The sequence below is a fragment of the Panthera pardus genome, unplaced genomic scaffold (genome assembly GCF_024362965.1).
Source record: "Panthera pardus isolate Hobbes unplaced genomic scaffold, ASM2436296v1 HiC_scaffold_10, whole genome shotgun sequence".
Taxonomy (NCBI): Eukaryota; Metazoa; Chordata; class Mammalia; order Carnivora; family Felidae; genus Panthera; species Panthera pardus.
In genome coordinates, this window is record NW_026526655.1 from 76,698,903 (window position 1) to 76,723,653 (window position 24,751).

Genomic DNA, 24,751 nt, shown 5'->3' on the forward strand with positions numbered 1-24,751 from the left:
TATGGCAAATTACTTTAAGCAGTTTAATTAGAAGAAAAGTTTAATGGATGTTTATTGAGTTCATTCCCCTGATGATGAAAACCTTAGGTACTGTTGCATGGCAATGAAATTCTGATAGTACTGCATTGTTTTTTAAAACATGAAGTTAAAGTGGTAATAGTGACCTAACTAGAATCTTTTTAAATGCAATAGAATTAAAAATTATGGATAATACTCTACCCTTCCCTACAATTTTGTATAGCCTAAGAGACAAGTCATGCTCTAGAGTGAAAAGGGTTTATGTAGTTTATGCGACACAGAGACAGTGGTTAAGAATTGAGTCTTTGGCATCAACTCTGGGACCAAGATGATGGTTATGCTCAAACTATGTTAGGAGTGATTGCAACCCAAACAGAATATCTTTTAAAATGATTTATTTTTTTTTTCACCTTAGCTTCACCTTGCCCCCCTCAATGCCTAACTAGTTTCTTCTGATTTCATGCCCTTTAAATTGAACTTTCAAACTCTCCTCTATTCTGTGTAACTGATGCTTTTATGAGGACTCTGTGAGAAGTCAATATCCAATTTAATTTTTTCCTACAAAATTGAAACTTATTTTGTACGATGAATTCACTGCTCAGAAATAATTCGTGGCCTTGTTGACACAGAAATTCAACATGTTTCCATGAAGGTCCATTAGAAACCGAGTGAGTTTTAAAAACATTTGATAATCTATCCTAATGAAGATATTTCATAAGGCATTTACATTGTTTCTCTTTCAATCACTAGGACAAGAACAAAATTAAAACAAGCCCCTGACTAATCTTGTGAGATGAGGGCAGTAAAGATTTCTTTTTAAAGCAAACACAATTTCTTTTTCAAGTTGTTCTGATGTTTAATAACAGTTTGCTGTTATTTATGTATTTTATGTGCTTCTTTGATCAGATACAAATTTTAGTAGGGAAATAAGCAAACATTCCTAAAAATGAATTATAAACAACTGTATTTTAGAATACTAAAAGGATTTTAAAACTTCCCACTCAGCAAAGTTAATATTTTTCCCTAATTGAAATAATGGAAAAACAAAAGTGTAGACACTTCCACGGCTTTGGGGAAACGATCTTCATGCCCCCAAGGTCATGTTTCTTAGCAGCCATTGTTGGGATCTGCTTCCACTACAGTCCTGCATGGTAGGCACCATTTTGTCTTCTTCGGAAGGTTCATCGAGGCATTGGTTACTGTTAACATGCCTCAAGGTGAGTCTCTGTAAAAGATAACCAATAATCAGTGCAACCTATTTTATCTTGAACTTCACTAGCTCATCAGATTAAATCTCTTTTAAAAATCCCTGATTTTTTTACTGTAAACCCAGTGATCTATATGTTTGTGAATTAAACTGTGCATGTGGCTCTGAATTATTATATAACTTTTACTGTTACAGTTTCATCATTGTCTAATGCACCTTTATCTGCAGATGGTTAAGGAAATTGGCTGACCTTTATCATGCATTGCCAAGAATTCAGGCTCCTTTGCAAAAAGCCCATTTGTGAGCTCTGAGTTCACTTGAGGGCTGCAAATATTAACATGCTTTCACAAAGCCTTCATTTTCTTAGGCATGTATTCTTCAGTAACCATTTGGTAAACATGCAAAGAGATGTCACAGCTGTGACCCAAATGAACAAAACTGCTAGAGATGTTCCCATTTCAAAATACTAAACACACCATAGTATCTGTGCCTATGAGACATTCAGTGTAGAAGAATGATTATCATAGCAACAAAGAACTGTGTTCCTTGATAGTATGCTCACCATATTTTGGTTTTCATTTTTAAGCATATTAAAAATGTCTGTGCCAAATATAAAAAGGGATGTTATGGTCATATATTTTAAAATCTTATGTCTGTATTTTACTTTCTGCATAATAATGATATTCATTAATAAGCATCCTCTCAGTACCCAAATGCTGAAATGTAATTTTAGTAGTTGTACCATGTGAACCAGTCATCATGTATTTTGTCTTTTTTGAGTTCATATTTATATAATTTTTTAAAGTTTTATTTATTTTGAGAGAGCGAGAAAGAAAGAGAGCATGAGCAGGAGAGGGACAGAGAGAGAAAGAAAGAGGGACAGAGAGAGAGAATCCAAGCATGCCCTGCGCTGTCAGCACAGAGCCTGGTACAGGGCTCAAACTCAGGAACCATGAGATCATGACCTGAGCCAAAACAAGAGTTGGATGCTTAACCAACTGAGCCACCCAGGAGCCCCAAGTTCACATTTATATTTTGAAATCATACTTTTAAACTTTTCAAACATACATTTTAAATCCACGTTTTATGCATATTGACTTATGCACATAAATTATATAAATTTCTGCTCAGTTTCATGGGCAATGCCTAGAATCCTCTTATATGAAAAAACTCCCAACCTGAAGAAAATTGTTTGAACATATGACAGGTGATTTGCCGGTATATCTTGAAAAAAGCACACATTATACTTTTGTTGCAAATACCAAAATTAAATGTCGACAAGTCTTTTTGGGGGAAGGGGGGGGTGGATCTTGATATTACATTGAAAGTTGGATTTTAAAAATGTGGAGGGAGCCCCTGGGTAGCTCAGTCAATTCAGCACCCAGTTCTTGATTTTGGCTCAGGTCATGATCTCACAGTTCTGAGATTCAGCTGCATAGTGGTCTGTGCTGGGTGTGGAACCTGCCTAAGATTCTCTCTGCCCATTCCCCTGTGTGCATACACACCCTCTCTCTCAAAAAAAAAAAAAAAAAACAAAAACAAAAACAGGGGGCATGAAATAAAAACGGTGGAGAAACACTGCCTGGACAGTTGTAATTTGTTTGGATTAGGACTGCAAATACCCTGGACTGCACTGTCCTGAGAAGAGATGGGATGGAAAATAGGCTTGTGGGGGATGCTTAATAGACAACAAGCAGGAAATTAAAAGCACAAGGCTATTAAACGTGAAGAAGATTTCAAGATTGAGGCCTTTGTTGCTCTTTCAATACATGAAATCAAGCTATTTATACTAAAAAGAGAGAAAATGAAATGGCAAAAGATAGGCAAGAAGATGGATGATGATGCCAGAAGATGGCTTATGATGCTAGAAATTATGCTGTTGGCTAATGAACCAGCAACCAACTTGAAAAACAAAACATTTCTAGAAAATTTTCATTAAAATCAACAAAATATTCTTTATTTTAGTTACTTACCTGAGGTCCTTCGTATATACATGTCCTCTTTCAAAAAAAGCAATTTAGCCTTGATTGCTTCCATTAGATCTTTTTTTTAAATGTGACTTTAAGGATCAGCTTATCAAGTACGTAGTGATAATTTACACAATATTAGTATATTTTCCTAAAAAGTATTTTCTTTGAAGGAATTCGTTAATAGTCAAAAGCCACCACTGTAAAGATAACAAAGAACTCACCAAAAACCTCTCCTTTTTAATGTAGTGCAGTAGAAAGACCAGACCTTTTAGGGTCAGGTAGACCTAAGTTTGAATTCCTGTTGCCCCAGTTACCAGCCATGAACACTTGGGCAAGCCGCCAAATCATTCTGAGGACCCGATTCTTTATCAGAAAATGCTTAACTATACATATGAGTATTTAAAAATGCTCTTTCCCCATCTGCTTAACAAATTTAACCTTTATTCAACTATGTAACTGTGATCCCCCTTAGTGATCTGATAAGGGTAACAATGTTAACATGTTTCTAGGCAACATTAAAAATAACCTCTGAATGATAAACTGCATCTGTATCTGATACGCCGCATTATAAACACCTGATAGGAAACCAAATCCTGGGCATCTCTAAGCACCAAGGCTTGTAGTTTTGCATACTCTTTTGGGTTCCTCAGAGCTGGGCCTATGGAGTGGTAACACACATATGTGTTCAGTGCTTCAAGGGTGGTTGCCACACCATCCTGATATGGCTCTCATCCCTTCACAGAGGGCTGTCACCTGTTGAAGAGCTAGCTCCCCTAAGGCTAGATGAACTGCTGCAGGGTCTGCTGACAGAAGCAAGTCGTGGTTTCTGCCCTAGAATTATGTAAATAAACTTGGGACACTAAGTGTCTAGTTAACTCTAAGAAGACCCCTTTTGGGCATTACACTGCCAGGTAGGCTTTGAAAACAAACTAAGATAATATATGTAAATTACCTTGTACACAAGTTCTCTGTGCAAAACATCCAAACTTTCCCAGCTTTCTAACACGTCTCGAATGTAGTTCTAATGTAAATAATGCCCCTTGTCTTCACTCGTCTCCATACCCCATTCAGCCTTGTCACTGAGCATTCCAAGCTCCATTGTGTCTTCTACTAACAACTTGAACTGGTTCATTCGAACCAGAATAATGCCCTAACTTCCCATGTGTTCTCATAGGAAGCTATTGCACAATGTAATGTCCTTTATTTACAGGACAATAATCCCCTTAAGATCAAGAACTAGGACATGTTCTTATTTGCACTCTTTATAAGAGTTCCATACTGGTTTTTTGACTTAAACTGAATAACGATTCTTTTCATTGCTTACTGAGAAGATATTCACAAATCACACAGGTGATAAAAGGTATAATTTTTAAAAAGCTTTTATTGTATCACTTAGCCAACCACAAAGAAAATCTTAGATATAATTTATGTTATAAACTTACTGAAAATTACATTTTAGTTTTCAAAAATGCATTTCCTTAAAGCTTCAGGTTAAAATAATAAATTCTAGAAAAGCTACCCTAAATCTGCACACAATGGAAGTATCTGAATAAATTAACACGATTAATTAATTTTAATGTTCCCAAAACAATCCATAGTTTTGGCTATGTTTTTTTAATTGATTATTTTCAGCTCTAATGCAAAATCTATTATATAAACATGACTATAGTTAGCCTAAGAAAGCTAATATGTCATAATGTATTCCATTAATTATATTTATGCATATATAAATATTTGAAATAAAGTAAAAACTGGAAAATGTCTATTAATAATTGACCAAACACTTCTTAATATAGTCAGCCTCCAAATTAATAAGCAGCTAAAAGTAAAAGACAGAAAAATAACTCCATGGAGAAATAGCACATAAAGATTTTTCTTAAGTACATTTTAAAGAATTTCTAGATTTCAATAACAGAACATAACAAAAATAGTAAAATAAATTTAACAGTCTGCAAAACAAATTTACAAAAACTTATTAGAGAATGTAATCAGTAGGATTCTCAAAAATATTTCTAAAAACTTCCATTCTTGTATAGTTTCTTAGTAGCCATTTTTGCAAAGGGCTATCATTACATGTTTCCACAGTGGGCTTCTGGGAGCCATCAGCTACTTTGCTTACTGAGAGACAGGACTGGGTGATTATGTGAAGAAGAGTGTGGGTCTGTTTGACAAAGAAAATAATGAATAATGACAAAATCAAGTACAAAGGCAGTAATAAATCAATCATTCTTGGCAACATACAATTTCTACTGGGTAAGGATGGAAGGCACACGTCATAATAATTGCATCCATGGAGCTAAGAGCCACATCCTTTTAGATGACTTTAGTATCAACTGTATTAAGTAGGAGCAAATGAAGATAAGACTGGGAAGATGGAGCAGAGCCTGAGATCAGATGTTGAAACATTTTGAGCAAAAGGTTATTTTGGACAGAAAAGGTATATTCTCAATGTTCACTCTAGTGATAAAAATATTTTTTATAGTGCTAAATGGGTTATTTTGTGAGTAGATACTCAAAATTGTTGAATACCCAGAGTTTTTTCAGTTATGGTTTGTGAGTTCCTCACTTCTTTGCCCTAAACTTGAACAGATGCCAGGGAAGAATCCAGGGGAGAATATATTGATTTAATGCTTTGCTTTACTTTGTACAGTATGGTACTCAAATTGTTTCCACCATGTTTTCACGCAGCTGACCTGTGTTAAAAGTGTTGCACATATGCATTGCCGAATTCATCTAAATGTCAATTAGAGAGTTAATGAAGAGAGGAAAAAGAAAAGGTCAGCTCCACTTGGGCTCTTAATTTGACCTAATTCTCCAAACACAATTTGTAATTAATTTTTTTCTTGTTTTCGGTCTATTTCCTCCTCAGGAGCATTAGCTCCAGGAAGGCCAGGAACTATAACTATATACATCAAGCCTAGTGCCTGCCCACAGGAGGCTCTTTATAAGTTCTGATTGAAACACTTATGAAAGGCCAATGCAGAAAATAAATTCTGTTAAAATTAAACTACATCTCTTTTGCTGCTTAATGGACACAAATCATTGGATTTTCTATTTCAAGGACTTAGTGTCTATAGTAAAATTGTAGACAAATGATTTATAAATATACAAAGGATAACATGTATAATTATATTATCATATATATGATTGTCATATATATATTTTATATTTAAGATTTTATATATACATATATATGTATATATATACATATATACATATATACATATATAAATAAGATTTTATATATACATATAAATGTATATATATATACATTTATATATATATACATTTATATATATATATATGTGTATATATATATATATATATATATATATATTTAGCCAAACTTGAATTTCCTGTCTATACTGTTGAAAATTCCTAAGCTTGATAATCCTCTATCTTCAGTGATGTTTCTTTTCATAAAAAAATTTTCTTGGTAAATGTCATGTTAACATCAAAGACTTTAGTGTTAGTGATTGTGAATTTCATCTTTTATTAAAACGAAAAATGAATTATAAAGTTTTCCTTGATTTCAAACAAAACAAAACTTGCTTTACCTATTCTCAGGAAATATAACTCCAGAGCATAAATACAGTATAAAATTTTCCATAAAAAATACTATTATAATATTTCCCCTAAAGTGTTTATCATATGAGTGACCATGAAAAACATTCAAAGAACTTTCACTCCTGGTACTTCTGAAAAGCCAGTAGGGGGGTGCCTGGGTGGCTCAGCCAGTTGGGACTCCGACTTCAGCTCAGGTCATGATCTCATGGTTTGTGAGTTCGAGTCCTGCGTTGGGCTCTGTGCTGATAGCTCGGAGCCTGGAACCTGCTTCAGATTCTGTGTTTTCCCCCTCCTCTGCCCCTCCCCTGCTCATGCTCTGTCTCTATCACTCAATAATGAATAAATGTTAAATTTCTTTTTAAAGCCATTAAGCCAGAAGAAAAATTAGAAATCTCAAATAATCCCATTGGGATAAAAAGTATTTTTTGTTTTAAAAACCCCACAAAAACATTGAGTTTTCATTTGTTTGAAAAATAAGTGTAGTTTACTTATTTTTTCTCAGTGTTTCTCAATGATTAATATTTTATGTGTTTTCTAGTTATTTTTAGTGCTCATATTATGCAAATTTATATTCATCCAATGAAATATCCTTCCACTTTATCATGGTCTTTCTTATTCTGTATTCAAAAAAATCTAAAAACATAAGAATTACACAATTTCTACAAAGTAGATTTGCCAAAAATCCTTTCCCTTTTCCATTTGGGGGAGTATCTTTCCAATTTGGAGCTATTATAAATAATGCTATCATAAACACCTCTGAACATCTCTCTCCACATGTATAGTCACTTATTTAGAAATTATTCTTGAAGTGAAATCACAAGATCAAAAGGTATGAACCTTTTAATACATACTAGCAAAGTTTAAAAAACATCTACGATACTTATTTTGTAATAATAGCAGTAGCAGCTAACATTTCTCATGATTATATGCTAGGATACTGCATGGGTGTCAGTATTACTACATCTACACCAGTGTTGTGTGTTCCATTAAAAACATTTCTAGACAAAGACAGGATAGAGAAATAAATATAAGAACACATGTGAAATGATTTTTTTTATTTACGTATTTCTGATAGTTCTAAATAGCCAATGACAATGAAAGAGAAAGTTAACTTAAATATTTCTCCTGTGCTGATTATTCAAGACCTTGCAGAGTTTTATATTAGGTATACTTTTTATTTTCTATGAAATACTCTATTCAGCATATCAGCCCTTATCGTACTTGTTGCAAATACCTCTCACAACTTTGGAAGACTGTCATGTTTATTCAGTTTTGAAGGTAATGTGACATACAGGCTGACATGAAGCATACTGCCGAATATCTTTCCCTATTGCTTTATTTAAAATATTGGCTGGAAAACAAGGTAAGATGAACCCTAAGCCAGGATTGGTTTTTGTTTATAACCTTACTTAATCATTTTCCTTTGAAGTATAAAACATTAGTATTTTCTGGGATTTACAAAATTTGAATTATACTATTTAAAGATGTGTAAGAAAATAATTCCTGTCTTTAAACATATACATATGTTTTACTATCTAAGACAGGATGTGTCATGCATGGAGTATCCCTAAATCTACCCTTTTGAAAAGATAATTACTGTTGAAAGCCAAGTGACCTCAGACTAAGAAAACGAGTTTAATGACAAAGTGAGAATTATAAAATTAGGTCATACTTTTGCATCTTCTTTATTAGAAAGCACTAAGTGAAAAACTTGATAATTTAATGAATGAATAGAAGTGACTGCCTGGTCGGTTAAAGAACCAATCATACAGGCTTCAGTTTAAAAGATTCCTTACTAAAATTTAGTTTAGAAAGTTAAAAATTTTAAATGAAACTCGATTGTTATATATAATAAGCAAAAACAACGTTATATTCAATAGCAAAGGCAGTAAGATTTCCCCTATTGATAAAGTATGAAATAATAATTATTTAAACAGTAATATATAATGAAGTTGTTATTCAAAATATTAAGTATGATCTCCTGACATGGTGAACTGTGTTTCATTAGAACAGAATATGAGTAGTCTAAAAAAAATGAGTGTAATGTTTCAGAAACAAGAACTAAAATTACAATACTAAACTATTGAAATTCCTATTCACTAATTGAGTCTACATAAGAAACCACAGCTATGGGTCAATGGGAATGTGGAAAGGTAACACTAGTCAGATATACACAGCCTTCTAAAGGTAAATTGAGTCACTGTTTTTATTAGGAGTGCTACACAGGGAAATGGCTGGGTTGCCATTATAGATTACTTACCTTGAAATTATATTGCCATTTACCTGCTTTCTGATGAAGGTAAAAGGAGGAGGTGTTAGGTAAAGTCTAAATATAAGCTTCTGTGATTTCAGTAAATATCAGTCCAACATATTTTACCTACTGAAAAAAAATCCCTTATCTTGTGACTCTGGGAAACATTTGATACAGATAGATACTGAATTCATTTTTTCAGTCAACTTGCTCAGTCACATGAAAAACAAGACTTATTTTTAGCATCATATTTTGCTCCCTTATTTTTTTCTTTGTTGCGTAGTGTTTGTTGAGCATAAGTGCTCTGTCCTAAAATTAGATTCTTACACTGTATATAGCTGCTTGAATGTTCAAAAAGAAATGTGATTATATGCGCTTATTGTCAGAAAATGTAAATTTCAAATGCATTGGAACACAACTGCAATGTTCAAATTGAATATAAGGAAATCTAGAATAGAATGGATGGATGACAACTTTATAAAAGTAATTTTTAAAATGTTTCAGTGCGATGAAATTTAGATTTCTTTTTTCTTTTTTCTAATTCTGTGGCAGTTGCTTTCATAGCACCATAGTGTTCAGGTAATTGATTTAAGAGGTTATAGACCAGGTGAGGATCTTGTAGTTTTGTTGGTGATGCTCAGTTGCCCCCAAACTGAACATGGTTAGCCAGGTATAAAGTGATACCGAATTAAATTCATGGCTGTGTTAAAAAAATATTAAGAAAGTGAAAAATTCTATGTTTCAAATTAAAGTTGGCCAAAGACCTGTATCTATTGCCAACATGTGCTTAGTTTCACTCAAATAAAAGAACCAATTAGATATTAAATTATGAATATGTATAAAGTTTGTAAGCAATTAGACCATACTGGCAAAGTGGTTTTATGACTGTTCATCTAAATAGTCTATTGCAGAACATCTTTCCAAATATTAAGGAAAGGAAAAATTGTATGTGAATAAAATTGGTAAATTTTAACCAATTGATAATTGATGATATTTAATCCCTTTCATTTATAATAATACACGTTTAGCTTATCAGATCAGCATCATTAAAAGCATCAAATTGTTTCTAGTTTTTCAATGACCTCAAAAGGCAATGTAGGGTAGTGGAAAAATTGCTGGATTCAGTGCCAGAAACCTGGGGTCTAAAACCTAGAGAAACTGTTTTAACACTTTAAACTTACATTTACTAATATAAAGAATACAAATAATACTAATATCTTACAGGACTATTAGAATTTTTTGAGAAAACAGATGAAATTATAGACACTCTAAATTTCATTCCCTTCGCTTTTCCCTTCACTTATCCAAGAAGCAAACAAACTGGAGAGGCTCCATGTTTTGAGGCTTTATGATACTGTTTGAATTTTTCTCTGGATTTTCTAATAATTCTCCTATTAATGACTTTTCTAAAATTGAAAGTGCTATGGGAGATGAGGTGATGGAATGTTTCAGTTGTACACACTGTGAGATTTGCAGTTGTGAGTTGCTAGATTTCCAGTCACTAGCTTTCTTCGATTACTATATTAGAATGTCATTTCTGCCCCCATCGCTGGCAGTGTGATCTTTGTGCTTACTTCCTGCCTGATAAAGGCTGAACGAAGAGAACTTTAAGAAAAGTTTCAGCTCTTGTAATCCTGTGAACTCCACCAAGTTTTATTCTGCTTTGATAGTATACCACACTCAGGTTTCTCAAAGAAAACTAATTTTGCCTTGATAGCAGTAGATAAATAACTGAATTAAAGAAGCAGCAAGTACCACTTTCTACTTCCCACAGGGTGGATGCCAGAAGACCAGCACTACTTGGCAATGACTCCTCTTTCCCAGCACCTCTCACCCTTTACTCCCTATCCCTCCCCCATCTCTCCTGAAGGCCTGTCATTTTCCAAAGTATATTTATGCCTTTTCTTAACTTTTCAATAATTCCAACAGTTTATAAAAAGACTAAGGAAGATAAGTAGATGTTTGGCCACTGTCTAGACCTTCTCAAACTTTAATATGTATGTAAATGATTTGGGGATTTGTTAAGATGCAGACTCCGATATAGTCTTGTAAAATTCCAAATTTCCAAAAAGTTCCCAGGTGATGTTCCTAGTCTGAGAATCACACTTTGAGTGGTAGGAGTTGGGACTGTTCTGTAGACTAAGTATTAGATTTAAATTTCTTTAAAAAAAAGTCTCTATTCTTCTGACTTTTTTACAAATAAAATCAGTCTTATTTCAAAGCTGAAAATTCCAGAAAGGTGATTCATTATTCCTACAATTATTCTACTCTTATGACCTCTCCACAGTATGATTTATACACTCATAAATTTGGCAAAAAATCTCTACTATGACTTAAATATTAATTTTAGACAAGTTGAACATCATGATTTAATTTTAAAAACAAACATAGGAGGGTAAAGTATGTTATATAATTATTACTATGATCAGATCTTTTAAAACCTAAACATTTCTCAATATTTATGGAATATTATAAGCTTTTTCATGTGTGTTCCAGAAATGAAGTTTACATGACACAAGGTATTCCAATGCTATAAAGATACTACAGTAGCTAACTACTAGTCAACCAAAATAGTAAATTTACAAAAACATTTCTTTGTCTTAGGTGAAGCAATCTATTTTTTTTTCTCTTTTCTTTCAAAATCCCTTAGTATTCAACAGTCTTACTGCTGGCTGATGAAAATATAAACAAAATATACACCTAAGTACCAATAATATAGTTATTTCAGAAATTAAAGAATCTGAGTTATGACCATAGTAGCCATTGCCCACTCAAAAAATAAGGAAAGTTTGAAGATTAAAAGTGGCACTCTGAAATTCAACACTGCTTTACCTTATCAAAAGTACATATACTCCTTCTTTCCTTATAAATATATATTCTAGATTTCTTAATTTTTAACACAAGGCCAATAAAGTTCTGGGTTCATTGCGAAAACTAAAGAGCAACAGCAACATAAAGTTTTATTTAAAAAAAATGCTACTTGTAGGATTTCTCCTTTATCTGTACATTTATCTGTACTGTACAGAAGGAGGGAGCCAAGGGTCCAGGTTTACCCCCATGTATAATTAAAGGAAGTATCTTCTGCAGTCTTAATATAAAGGGTGGTGATGATGATAGCTCAAGAGAAAAAATGGGGGTCAGACAAAGGTGAACAAGGTACAGGGGAGACAGGAGTCTGAATAGAACACACTGGTGCATTATCGGAATGATTCAGGATGTTTGCCCTTAATTATGTCACAGAAGAAGAATATTTTATGTCCAAAGAGCTTGATTATATAAATTTTGGAGCCAAATTTTAACCCTACATAATCAATTTCAAATTATGTAAAAATTCAGTAAGTTTTCCTGCTAAGAAACTACAACATCATGCAAATTGGAAGGACATTCAAAAAGTTTTTTAAAAGAAATTATTACAATATCAATAATACCAACGACTATACATTGGTTTTTAAAATGTTACACTTGCAGAGTATTTTAGGCTTAGGTAAAACAGTGCATTTGTGAAATTTCTTTACCTCTAGTGCATTATTTATCTTGCAAGAATAGTTCTTATTTTAAGTCACCAACCATTTAATGAGGAAAATGTAACACGGATGACCCAATTCATTTTGTTAAGCAAAGGGAGTGGAAAGGAACGAAGCTGTTTCAAGGCAACTTCCTTATGGAGAAGAAAATATTTCTTTTTTATTAGCTCCATCTGATGGTTGATCTGGTTTTTACACACAGCCTGGCTATAAATTCCCAACAGTAATTTTATTGTTTTCTCTCCCTCTCTTCTATCAGAAAGATGTACTACATTGAGGAAATGCTGCTTGGCTGATTATGTACCTAATTAGGTTATCGAATTTTGCAAAGTATTTACCATTATAAAGAGCATTCTTGCTAATCTTATCAGCTTTTTTCTTTTTTCCTTTAAGTTGGGAAGCTGTAAAATTTAAAATTTGAAAATATTGTTGATATTGTCCTGTAATGCGCATCTTCATATATACCTCTCACCTAAGCGTAGCTGGCCACTTGCCTAACTTATATGAACCATGTACATGTGATAACACATTTTAAGCACATAAAAAATGAATTTACTTTCCTTATTCGTGTTTTACACAAGTGGACTAGTTTGGCAAAAACCTGTTTATATGCTATACCATCCAAATGCTATCAGAGGCGTGCATGCTTGAAAAGAGAGTTCTTCCAATGCAGAAAAAGTAGCTTAGCATTTAAATGTATTTGAAATATATAAATGAGTTTAAGCACTAAATAATAAGTAAATTGAAGAAAATACTGTACCTCCGCATCATATTCCCATAACTGATTTCCTCTCATGTGGTGGCATTTTAACATGATTACAGGTCCGCTGAGTCTAGACACATCCAAGCACAAATCATCAGTTCGGATTTCTTTGTCAGCGGTATAAGAAAACACCTGGGAATATAAAATTCAGCTAATAAAATAATCTTAAAAACAAAGAAACCCCACAATATAGCAGATTTCTCTGTGGAAGCATTGATACCAACTTGTGTTTTCAAATAGTCCCTGCCGTGTGATATTGAGAAAGCTAGTTGACCTCTGAGTCCTTTCCCTCAACTGCAAAATAAGGCAGTGTCATCTGTTTCATAAAGTTTTCGTGAGGCCTCAGTTTAATAAACTAAAATAGTAAATACTTATTATTTGGTGGCACCACATTTCCTGCACTATACTTGTCTCATATATCATACAACCGGTTCAATAAAATAAACTTTGTTAACCATATGGGGCTCAACAAAGGGCACTCCTTATTCTCACCACCATACGACCAGTACCCCAGCTCTATAGAGCTCATGATGTCTTTCATAAAGACGTTTAAATCTTTCTTTCCATAGGTACATCATGTAAATTTTATTAAATATTGTCAGTGTGTTTCCAAAGGTTGTAGAATTAGCTTCTCCAGAGAGCTCATTAAAGGTAGGCTCTCTGCTTTTCTTATACAGTTATAGCTGGGCTTGGCTACGATTCTCAAAATATCCAACAAATGTCAAGGTGGATTGTGGATTCGTTGTTAGCTAATTTAAACTGATACTATAAGAATCTCTTTTTTTAAAAAATTCCTGGTATGAATAATTTATTTATAACATTGATTATTGAAGGTTCATGAGTTAGTAAGTACCTAAATTACAAAAGTTATTTTCTTCTGTTAGCTATGATAAGCATGGTTCAGTGTTTTGTGGGTATTTTTTTCTTTGCAATGTCAAGAGGGAATATAATAAGGAAGATTATATGAGGATCTTTTAGTTTTCCAATGCAGTCTGATAAAATTGGAGGAAGTCAGCTCTAGAAATCAATTATACACTCTGGAGCCCTGGCCTGTAAGCTGAACAAGTTAGTCTTGAAGGGGTTGGCCTCTTCAGCACCGAGACTCAGGACTTCTCTGAAAATCACAAGTGGTAAGAGGAGAATGCAAAGTCAATGATAAGGAAATTCTTCACAAAGGTTGTACATTCTACTCAACAGTATAAAACCTTGAGAAGTATATGAAATTCATTTAATTAAACTATGTAAAATATAGATTTGATGTACGGCATTCAGAAAAAAAATTTCCTATCTTTTGTACTTTTTAATGCTCACACTTTTAATGGGAATTATGAGTAACCAAAAGAATAAAAGAAATACCTATCAAACATAAGTACTATATCCTTTCCAAACATGGTATTTATTAATACAGTATTCAATTTAATACAAACATATTTAATAGCTGAATTTAGTAGGAGACCTTGATTTGAAGGAGGGAAATTTCTGGAGAAATTTCTTTTATCTTTTGTTTTAATGTGAAGTATAATTTTCCACATTGAAGTATTTTCTTTTAGTTGTATACAGATGCCAGTGTAAATGGAAACACCAAAGCATTCACATTTGCCATTAATTTTGTATGAGGAGTACAATCACAGCCTGAAAAATGATTTTTCCTCAGGTCTCTTATGATAGTTTGGAAACTTTACCACATTCTTTTTTCCTTGATTACTAATTTTAATTCAATCAGTAGCTATCTTAAGTGATTTATACTCAATAAAGATATATTTGTAGAATATATTCTGAGCCTATATATATATAGTACCTGAAATTATGTTTCTTTGGCCTTTGCACTTGAAAAAAATTAACTGATGTTAAAATGCTTGGTCCACAGATAATTTTTTCCTAAAAAAAATCTGTATATAATGCTTTATTTTCTGGCATTAATTTGTTCACAAATCCTAATAATTAATATGATTAATTTATTTTTCATACCTGAGAATCTCATTTTTATGCTTGATTACTATTTTTTTCTTGAAGTAAGTAGCATACTTTATTACACAGTGGTAAATGGGAGGATGGACTTTATTTTTTTAATATGATATTTATTGTCAAATTGGTTTCCATACAACATCCAGTGCTCATCCCAACAGGTCCCCTCCTCAATGCCCATCACCCACTTTCCCCTCCTTCGCACCCCCCCATCTACTGTCTGTTTATTCTCAGTTTTTAAGAGTCTCTTATGGTTTGCCTCCCTCCCTAGCTTTTTTTTTTTTCCCCTGTCCCATCTCCATGGTCTTCTGTTAAGTTTCTCAGGATCCACATAAGAGTGAAAACATATGGTATCTGTCTTTCTCTGTATGACTTATTTCACTTAGCATAACACTCTCCAGTTCCATCCACATTACTACAAAAGCCCATATTTCATTCTTTCTCATTGCCAAGCAGTATTCCATTGTGTATATAAACCACAATTTTTTTTATCCATTCATCAGTTGATGGACATTTAGGCTCTTTCCACAATTTGGCTATTGTTGAAAGTGCTGCTATAAACATTGGGGTACAAGTGCCCTATGCATCAGCACTCCTGTATCCCTTGGGTAAATTCCTAGCAGTGCTATTGCTGGTTCATAGGGTAGATCTATTTTTTAAATTTTTTGAGGAACCTCCACACTGCTTTCCAGAGTGGCTGCACCAGTTTGCATTCCCACCAACAGTGCAAGAGGGTTCCCGTTTCTCCACATCCTCTCCACCATCTATAGTCTCCTGATTTGTTCATTTTAGCAATTCTGTCTGACTTGTGTGAGGCGATATCTCAGTGTGGTTTTGATTTGTATTTCCCTGATGAGGAGTGACGTTGAGCATCTTTTCATGTGCCTGTTGGCTATCTGGATGTTTTCTTTAGAGAAGTGTCTATTCATGTTTTCTGCCCATTTATTCACTGGATTATTTGTTTTTTTGGGTGTAGAGTTTGGTGAGTTCTTTATAGATTTTGGATACTAGCCCTTTGTCTGATATGTCATTTGCAAATATCTTCTCCCATTGTGTCAGTTGCCTTTTAGTTTTGTTGATTGTTTCCTTGCAGTGCAGAAGCTTTTTATCTTCATGAGGTCCCAATAGTTCATTTTTGCTTTTAATTCCCTTGCCTTTGGGGATGTGTCAAGTAAGAAATTGCTGCGGCTGAGGTCAGAGAGGTTTTTACCTGCTTTCTCCTCTAGGGTTTTGATGGTTTCCTGTCTCACATTCAGGTCCTTTATCCATTTTGAGTTTATTTTTGTGAATGGTGTAAGAAAGTGGTCTGGGTCATTCTTCTGAATGTTGCTGTCCAGTTCTCCCAGCACCATTTGTTAAAGAGACTGTTTTCCATTGGATATTCTTTCCTGCTTTGTCAAAGATTAGTTGGCCATACATTTGTGGGTCCAATGCTGGAGTCTCTATTCTGTTCCATTGGTCTATGTGTCTGTTTTTGTGCCAATACCACACTGTCTTGATGATTACAGCTTTTAGTAGAGGCTAAAGTCTGAGATTGTGATGCCTCCTGCTTTGGTCGTCTTCTTCAAATTACTTTGGCTGTTCGGGGTCTTTTGTGGTTCCATACAAATTTTAGGATTGCTTGTTCTAGTTTCGAATGATCTAGCATTCGAAGAATGCTGGTGCAATTTTGATTGGGATTGCATTGAATGTGTAGATTGCTTTGAGTAGTATTGACATTTCAATAATACTTATTCTTCTAATCATAGAGCATGGAATGTTTTTCCATTTCTTTGTATCTTCTTCAATTTCCTTCATAAGCTTTCTATAGTTTTCAGCATACAGATCTTTTACATCTTCGGTTAGGTTTATTCCTATGTATTTATGCTTCTTGGTTCAATTGTGAATGGAATCAGTTTGTTTGTCTTTCTGTTGCTTCATTATTAGTATATGGAAATGAAACTGATTTCTGTACATTAATTTTGTATCCTGTGACTTTACTGAATTCATGTATCAGTTCTGGTAGACTTTTGGTGGAGTCTATCGGGTGTTCCATGTACAATATCATGTCATCTGCAAAAAGTGAAAGCTTGACTTCATCTTTGCCAATTTTGATGCCTTTAATTTCCTTTTGTTGTCTGATTGCTGATGCTAGCACTTCCAACACTATGTTAAACAACAGCGGTGAGGGGCGCCTGGGTGGCTCAGTCGGTTAAGCGTCCGACTTCGGCTCAGGTCATGATCTCACGGTCTGTGAGTTCGAGCCCCGCGTCGGGCTCTGTGCTGACAGCTCAGAGCCTGGAGCCCGTTTCAGATTCTGTGTCTCCCTCTCTCTCTGCCCCTCTCGGCTCATGCTCTGTCTCTCTCTGTCTCAAAAATAAATAAAAACATTAAAAACAAAAAAAACAACAGTGGTGAGAGTGGACATCCCTGTCATGTTCCTGATCTCGGGGAAAGCTCTCCATTTTCCCCATTGAGGATATTAGCTGTGGGCTTTTCATAAACGGCTTTTATGATGTTTAAGTATGTTCCTTCTATCCCAACTTTCTCAAGGGTTTTTATTAACAAAGGCTGAATTTTATCAAATGCTTTTTCCGCATCGATTGACAGGATCATATGGTTCTTTTCTCTTATTAATGTGATGTATCACATTGATTTGCAAATGTTGAACCAGCCCTGCAGCCCAGGAATGAATCCCACTTGATCATGGTGAAGAATTGTTTTTATATGCTGTTGAATTCGATTTGCTAGTATCTTGTTGAGAATTTTTGCATCCATATTCAGCAGGGATATTGGCCTGTAGTTCTCTTTTTTTTTTTTTTTTTTTTTTTTTCCTGGCTCTCTGTCTGGTTTGGGAATCAAAGTAATGCTATCTTCATAGAATGAGTCTGGAAGTTTTCCTTCTCTTTCTATTTTTTGGAACAGCTTAAGCAGGATAGGTATTATCACTGCTTTAAATGTCTGGTAGAATTCCCCAGGGAAGCCATCTGGTCCTGGACTCTTATTTGTTGGGAGATTTTGATAACTGATTCAATGTCTTCACTGGTTTTGGGTATGTTCAAGTTTTCTATTTCTTCCTGTTTGAGTTTTGGAAGTGGGTGGGTGCTTAGGAATTTGTCCATTTCTTCCAGGTTGTCCAGTTTGTTGGCATGTAATTTTTCATAGTATTCCCTGATAATTGTATTTCTGAGGGATTGGTGGTAATAATCCCATTTTTATTCATGATTTTATCTATTTGGGTCCTCTCCCCCCCCGTTTTTTTTTTTTTTTTTTTTTTTTTTTTGAGAAGCCTGGCTAGAGGTTTATCAATTTTGTTTATTTTTTTTAAAAAAAAACAACTCTTAGTTTCATTGATCTTTACAGATTTTTTAGATTCTATATTGTTTATTTCTGCTCTGATCTTTATTATTTCTCTTCTTCTGATGGGTTTGGGGTGTCTTTGCTGTTCTGCTTCCAGATCCTTTAGGTATGCTGTTAGATTTTGTATTTGGGATTTTTCTTGTTTCTTGAGATAGGCCTGGATTGCAATGTATTTTCCTCTCAGGACTGCCTTTGCTGCATCCCAAAGCATTTGTATTGTTGCATTTTCATTTTCATTTGTTTTCATATATTTTTTAATTTCTTCTCTAATTGCCTGGTTGACCCATTCATTCTGTAGTAGGGTGGGGTGTTCTTTAACCTCCATGCTTTTGGAGGTTTTTAGACTTTTTCCTGTGGTTGATTTCAAGCTTCGTAGCATTGTGGTCTGAAAGTATGCATGGTATGATTTCAATTCTTGTATACTTATGAAGGGCTGTTTTGTGACCCCGTATGTGATCTATCTTGGAGAATGTTCCATGTGCACTCGAGAAGTATATTCTGTTGCTTTAGGATGCAGAGTTCTAAATATATCTGTCAAGTCCATCTGATCCAAGGTATCATTCAGGGCCCTTGTTTCTTTATTGATCCTGTGTCTAGATGATCTATCCATTGTTGTAAGTGGCGTATTAAAGTCCCTTGCAATTACCACATTCTTATCAATAAGGTTGCTTATGTTTGTGATTGTTTTATATATTTGGGGGGTCTCATATTCGGTGCATAGATGTTTATAATTGTTAGCCCTTCCTGATGGATAGACCCTGTAATTATTATATAATTATAATATATAATTATGAATATATGAATTATATATATATAATTATGAATATATATAATTATGAAATATATATAATTATGAATTATAAATATAATTATGAGCCCTTCTTCATCTCTTGTTACAGCCTTTAATTTAAAGTCTAGTTTGGGGGCTCCTGGGTGGCTCAGTCGGTTGAGTGTCCGACTTCAGCTCGGGTCATGATCTTGCGATCTGTGAGTTCGAGCCCTGCATCAGGCTCTGTGCTGACAGCTCAATGCCTGGAGCCTCCTTTGGATTCTGTGTCTCCCTCTGTCTCTGTCCCTCCCCTGTTCATGCTTTCTCTCTCTCTCTCTCTCTCTCTCTCTCTCTCTCTCTCTCTCTCTCTCTCTTTCTCTCTCTCTTTCTCTCTCTCTTTCTCTCTCTCTCTCTTTCTCTCTCTCTCTCTCTTTCTCTGTCAAAAATAAATAAACATTAAAATTAAAGTCTAGTTTGTCTGATATAAGTATGGCTACTCCAGCTTTCTTTTGACTTCCAGTAGCATGATAACTAGTTTTCCATCCCCTCACTTTCAATCTGAAGGTGTTCTCAGGTCTAAAATGAGTCTCTTGTAGACAGCAAATAGATAGGTCTTACTCTATGTCTTTTGGTTGGAGCATTTAGTCCATTTACATTCAGTGTTATTGAAAGATATGGGTTTAGAGTCATTATGATGTCTGTAGGTTTCATGCTTGTAGTTATGTTTCTGGTACTTTGTGGTCGTTGCAACATTTCACTCACAGAATCCCCCTTAGGATCTCTTGTAGGGCTGGATTAGTGGTGGTGGATTCCTTCAGTTTTTATTTGTTTGGGAAAACCTTTATCTCTCCCTCTATTCTGAATGACAGATTTGCTGGATAAAGGATTCTCAGCTGCATGTTTTTTTTTTCTGTTCATCACATTGAAGATTTCCTGCCATTCCTTTCTGGCCTGCCAAGTTTCAGTAGATAAATCCATCACTAGTCTTATAGGTCTCCCTTTATATGTTAGAGCATGTTTATCCCTAGCTGCTTTCAGAATTTTCTCTTTATCCTTATGACTTTATCCATATGACTTTATGCTTTATCCATATGACTATGATATGTCATACAGAAGATCTATTCAAGTTACGTCTGAAAGGAGGAGTTCTTTGTGCCTCTTGGATTTCAATGCCCTTTTCCTTCCCCAGATCAAGGAAGTTCTCAGCTATGATTTGTTCAAGTACACCTTCAGCCCCTTTCTCTCTCTCTTCTTCTGGAATTCCTGATACAGATATTGTTTTGTTTGATTGCATCATTTAGTTGTATAATTCTCCCCTCATACTCCTGGATTTTTTTTATCTCTTTTCCTCAGCTTCCTCTTTTTCCATAATTTTATCTTGTAACTCACCTATTTTCTCCTCTGCCTCTTCAATCCATGCTATGGCTGCCTCCATTTTATTTTGCACTTTATTTATAGCATTTTTTAGTTCCTCATGACTATTTCTTAGTCCCTTGATCTGTGTAGCAATAGATTCTCTGCTGTGTTCTATGCTCTTTTTCAAGCCCAGCGATTAATTTTGACTATTCTAAATTCTCGTTCCATTATATTGCTTAAATTGGTTTTGATCAATTTGTTGGCTGTCACTACTTCCTGGAGTTTCTTTTGAGGAGAATTCTTCCATTTCATCATTTTGGGTAGTCCCTGTGGTAGCTCCAAACTGCAGGGCACTTCCCCTGTGCTGTCTGGAGAAACTTGTGTTGGTGGGTGGGGCCGCAGTCAGACCGGATGTCTTCCCCCAGGCCACCACTGGGGCCACAGTCAGAATGGTGTGTACCTTATCTTTCCCTCTCCCAGGGGCAGGACTCATTGTGAAGTGATGTGGCCCCTGTCTCGACTACTTACACATTGCCAGGTTTGTGGTGCTGCTGTGATGGGATCTGGCGTATTAGCCAGGGTGGATCTGCAAGGTGGACAGGGGTGGGAGGGGCAGGCTTAGCTAGCTTTGCTGTCAGTGGTCCCCTGCAGAAGGGGCCCTACAACACCAGGGTTGGGGTAGGGGAGGGAGGCAGGCCTGTTGGAGGGATGGATCCACAGAAGCACAGCATTGGGCTTTTGCATGGTGAAAGAAAGTTTGGTGACGAGAACTGGTTCCCTTTGGGATTTTGGCTGGGGGATGGGCGAGGGAGATGGCGCTGGCTAGCACATTTGTTCCCTGCTGAGCTGAGCTCTGTCTTCTGGGGCTCAACACCTTTCCCTCCTGGAGTCCTTTCACCCTCCCCACTCTCTGAGCACAGAGCTGTTGACTTTTAACATTCCAGATGTTAAGTCCTGCTGGCTGTCAGAACTCACGCAGTCCGGCCCCTCCACTTTTGCCCCTCCGCTTTTGTAAGCCAGACTCGGGGGCTCTGCCTTGCTGGGCGGACTGCCCCTCCACCACCCTGGCTCCCTCCCGCCAGTCCGTGTAGTGCGCACTGCCTCTCCGCCCTTCCTACCCTCTTTCGTGGGCCTCTTGTCTATGCTTGGCTCCAGAGTCCGTTCTGCTAGTCTTCTGGTGGTTTTCTGGGTTATTTAGGCAGATGTGAGTGGAATCTAAGCGATCAGCAGGACGCGGTGAGCCCAGAGTCCTCCTAAGCTGCCATCTTCCCCTGACTCTACTATGCTTGAGTATTTCTAGGATGGTTTTTATTCTAATAATAAAAAAGTTAATGTATGTCATGTATATGTCTTTCTTGATTTTATTTGGAAATTATTAGGCTTGATCTCCATTATTTACTCCTTTTATCTATCCGCTTTTTACCCATAATTATCATCTTTATGCTTTTTCATATCTCCTACTGTAGGAGGTTCATGGAATTCACTTTGGGATAGACTAAAATTGCATATGCAAAATACTTTGCAGAGATCCAGGTACCCAGAAAGCAGTCAGTAATTGATATTTAGTGTTACTATATCAGTCTTAGAGGTCCTCCCAGGTTGTGGCCTTGTATGTGAATTCCTGCCTTGATAGTATGCACAGTACCCAAAGAATTTTTAGGACAGGGTCCAGCAGGTTTTGCTCTTACCTATCTGTGCTGAGCCCTTTGCATGCAGTTCTGAGGAGAGGCTCTAATACCTGAAGACTATCCTGACACTTGCAGCATATATAGTCACCCTTTACTGAATTTCTTATGACTTTGGGGACAATGTCCTTAGATTCCTTAGGAAGAAGGTGCTCCTTACGGCTGTTGCCTATTGGCTGTGTCAGTACCCCACATACGCTCCCTCAGGTGGTATGTGTAGCTCCTGGAAGAATATCTGCCCAATCTGTTCTCCTGCTATAATTAAAACCTTTATTCCTGATTATAAGGTAAGGTATTTCAATCCTGAACACATATGAAGCACATTAACTTAAACATCACACATGTTGATGACTTTGAGATCGAGCCCTTCATTAGTGAAGTCTAATTGTATGTTCTTTTACAAAAATTGGACACTATTCCTCCCTTTCTAGTTAAAGATTGAAATTGCTTTATCATTGGTTATCAGTACTGATTCTTACCAAAACCAGAAGTGAGTTACATAAATATTATATTTAGCATATATTTCCAGTTGCTCCAATGCAGTTTGATTCTAATAACGATTGGTTAAATCAAAGTCTAATTACTTTAAGTTGACTAGAAGCAGAGTAAAATAATCTCAGTGTCTTCCCATCCATTATAAAAGAGGAATAAGGAGGAGGTTAACATTAATTGAGCACCTGTTGTAGAAACCATGTATAATATGATTCCTATGTATTACATTAAATTTGCCCTTTTGTTTCATTGTACAATTACATTCATGTTCCTATGCACACCAACTTAACATTATTGCAAAGCATAATAAGTAGAGCTCTTTACATGAATTGTACAGGTGCAATAATTTATGGTGCTTTGAAAATTCTGTTTTGTACATAATCAGCAAATTTAACACAAAACATTATGACCCATCTAGCATTATGCATCTTCTTTTGTAGTCTGCTGGTCAAGCTAGCTCTACAAACAGCCACTAAAAAGGCCATTTTTACTCAATTATTTTAAGTTCAGCTACCTTATAAGAAGTGATTGATCCTTTGTTCCATTTTGTGAGCCCTTTTAGTTATTATGCCTTCCAAAACTACTTTGATGACTATAACATTTTAGTTTTTATTGTCTCCTATTACATTAGTTTGCTAGGGCTGCCGTAACAAAGTACTCCACACTAGGTGGTTTTTAATCTCCTCAGAGCACTGGAGGACAGAAGCCCCAGATCAAGGTATCAGCGGGATTGGTTTCTTCTGTGCACTCCTCTCATTTGCTTGTAGATGACTTCTTTTACTTTGTGTCTTCACATGGTCTTCCCTGTGGCTGTGTCCTAGTCACTTCTTATAAAAACAACACTCTTATTAGGGCCCACCCCAATGATCTCATTTAATCTTAATTGCATCCTTAAAGATCCTATATCTTCCAATGTAGTCCTATTCTGAGGTATGGGACTAGGACCTCAACATATGCATTTGAGGTTGGGGAGAGACACGATTCAGCCCCTAAAGCCTATTAACCCCTTAAACTGAAAGAAATAGCATGTCTTTCCCTACCTCTAGTTGGGTAGATTTTTCCACTTGTCTAGGACCCCTAGGATTCAATTCAGAAAACATAATGGCCTGTTGAATATTACTAGTGAAAATTCTGAATGAAATGTAATCCCAGACTGTCTTCCCTTTTCCTAGGTTGGAAGCCTGCATGGGGTAGAATATAGTTGACTCCTTTATCTCACCATTTTAAGAACTTCTTTTCTTTCTTATCTCTCCTGCCCACTCCCACATTCCCCCACACTTCTAATTGGTTTTTGATTCCACCAGGGTGGTAGAAAGTATAAGAGGTCTTACCTGAACTGTCCTTGGTAACTCCTTCCTGTTCTCTGGCCTGGCAGAGATTTAAAGCTCCCTCTTTTGAGAGTGTTTAAGGTTCTTTAGAGATTCCCATAGCTAAGCACCTCTTACTGCAGTGCTGAGAAGACAATGCATATTTTATAAGTGGGCCACTTAAAAAAAAAATGTTTATTTTTGTGAGAGAGAGAGAGCATAAGCAGGGGAGGGGCAGGGAGAGGGAGGGAGGGAGACACAGATTCAGAAGCAGGCTCCAGGCTCTGAGCTGTCAGCACAGAGCCTGAATCGGGCCTCAAACCCAGGAACAGTGAGATCACAACCTAAGTCGAAGTCAGCCACTTAACTGAGCCATCTAGGTGCCCCAAGTGGGCCACTTTTTATGGCTTGACCAAGGAGGCAAGCTGACTCAGGCAGTGCAGTCACTTCAATTCAGTTGTCACAGGCCAGCTGTACTATGTGTGAGTCAAGTCACAGCCTGCCATATTCCCCAAAAGCATGAAGCGCATAGCAATGA

The 24,751-nt window shown here is 35.8% G+C and overlaps 1 protein-coding gene across 4 annotated transcripts in view; it reads right to left on the reverse strand.

Moving 5' to 3' along the window:
- Window positions 1–396: 396 nt before the first annotated feature.
- GALNT13 (polypeptide N-acetylgalactosaminyltransferase 13) overlaps window positions 397–24,751 on the reverse strand; it is a 540,913-nt gene continuing 516,558 nt past the window's right edge. For 2 of the 4 annotated variants that reach the window (XM_019456651.2, XM_019456645.2), the window contains exons 12-14: window positions 13,298–13,432; window positions 9,023–9,052; window positions 4,559–5,356 (exon numbers count right to left, since the gene is read on the reverse strand). In XM_019456651.2, coding sequence (XP_019312196.1) covers window positions 5,171–5,356; window positions 9,023–9,052; window positions 13,298–13,432 — 351 coding nt within the window. In that variant the 3' untranslated portion in view covers window positions 4,559–5,170. Of the gene's footprint in view, window positions 1,244–4,558; window positions 5,357–9,022; window positions 9,053–13,297; window positions 13,433–24,751 lie in introns of those variants that run through there. The other 2 variants (XM_019456666.2, XM_019456658.2) reach the window with 2 other exon arrangements.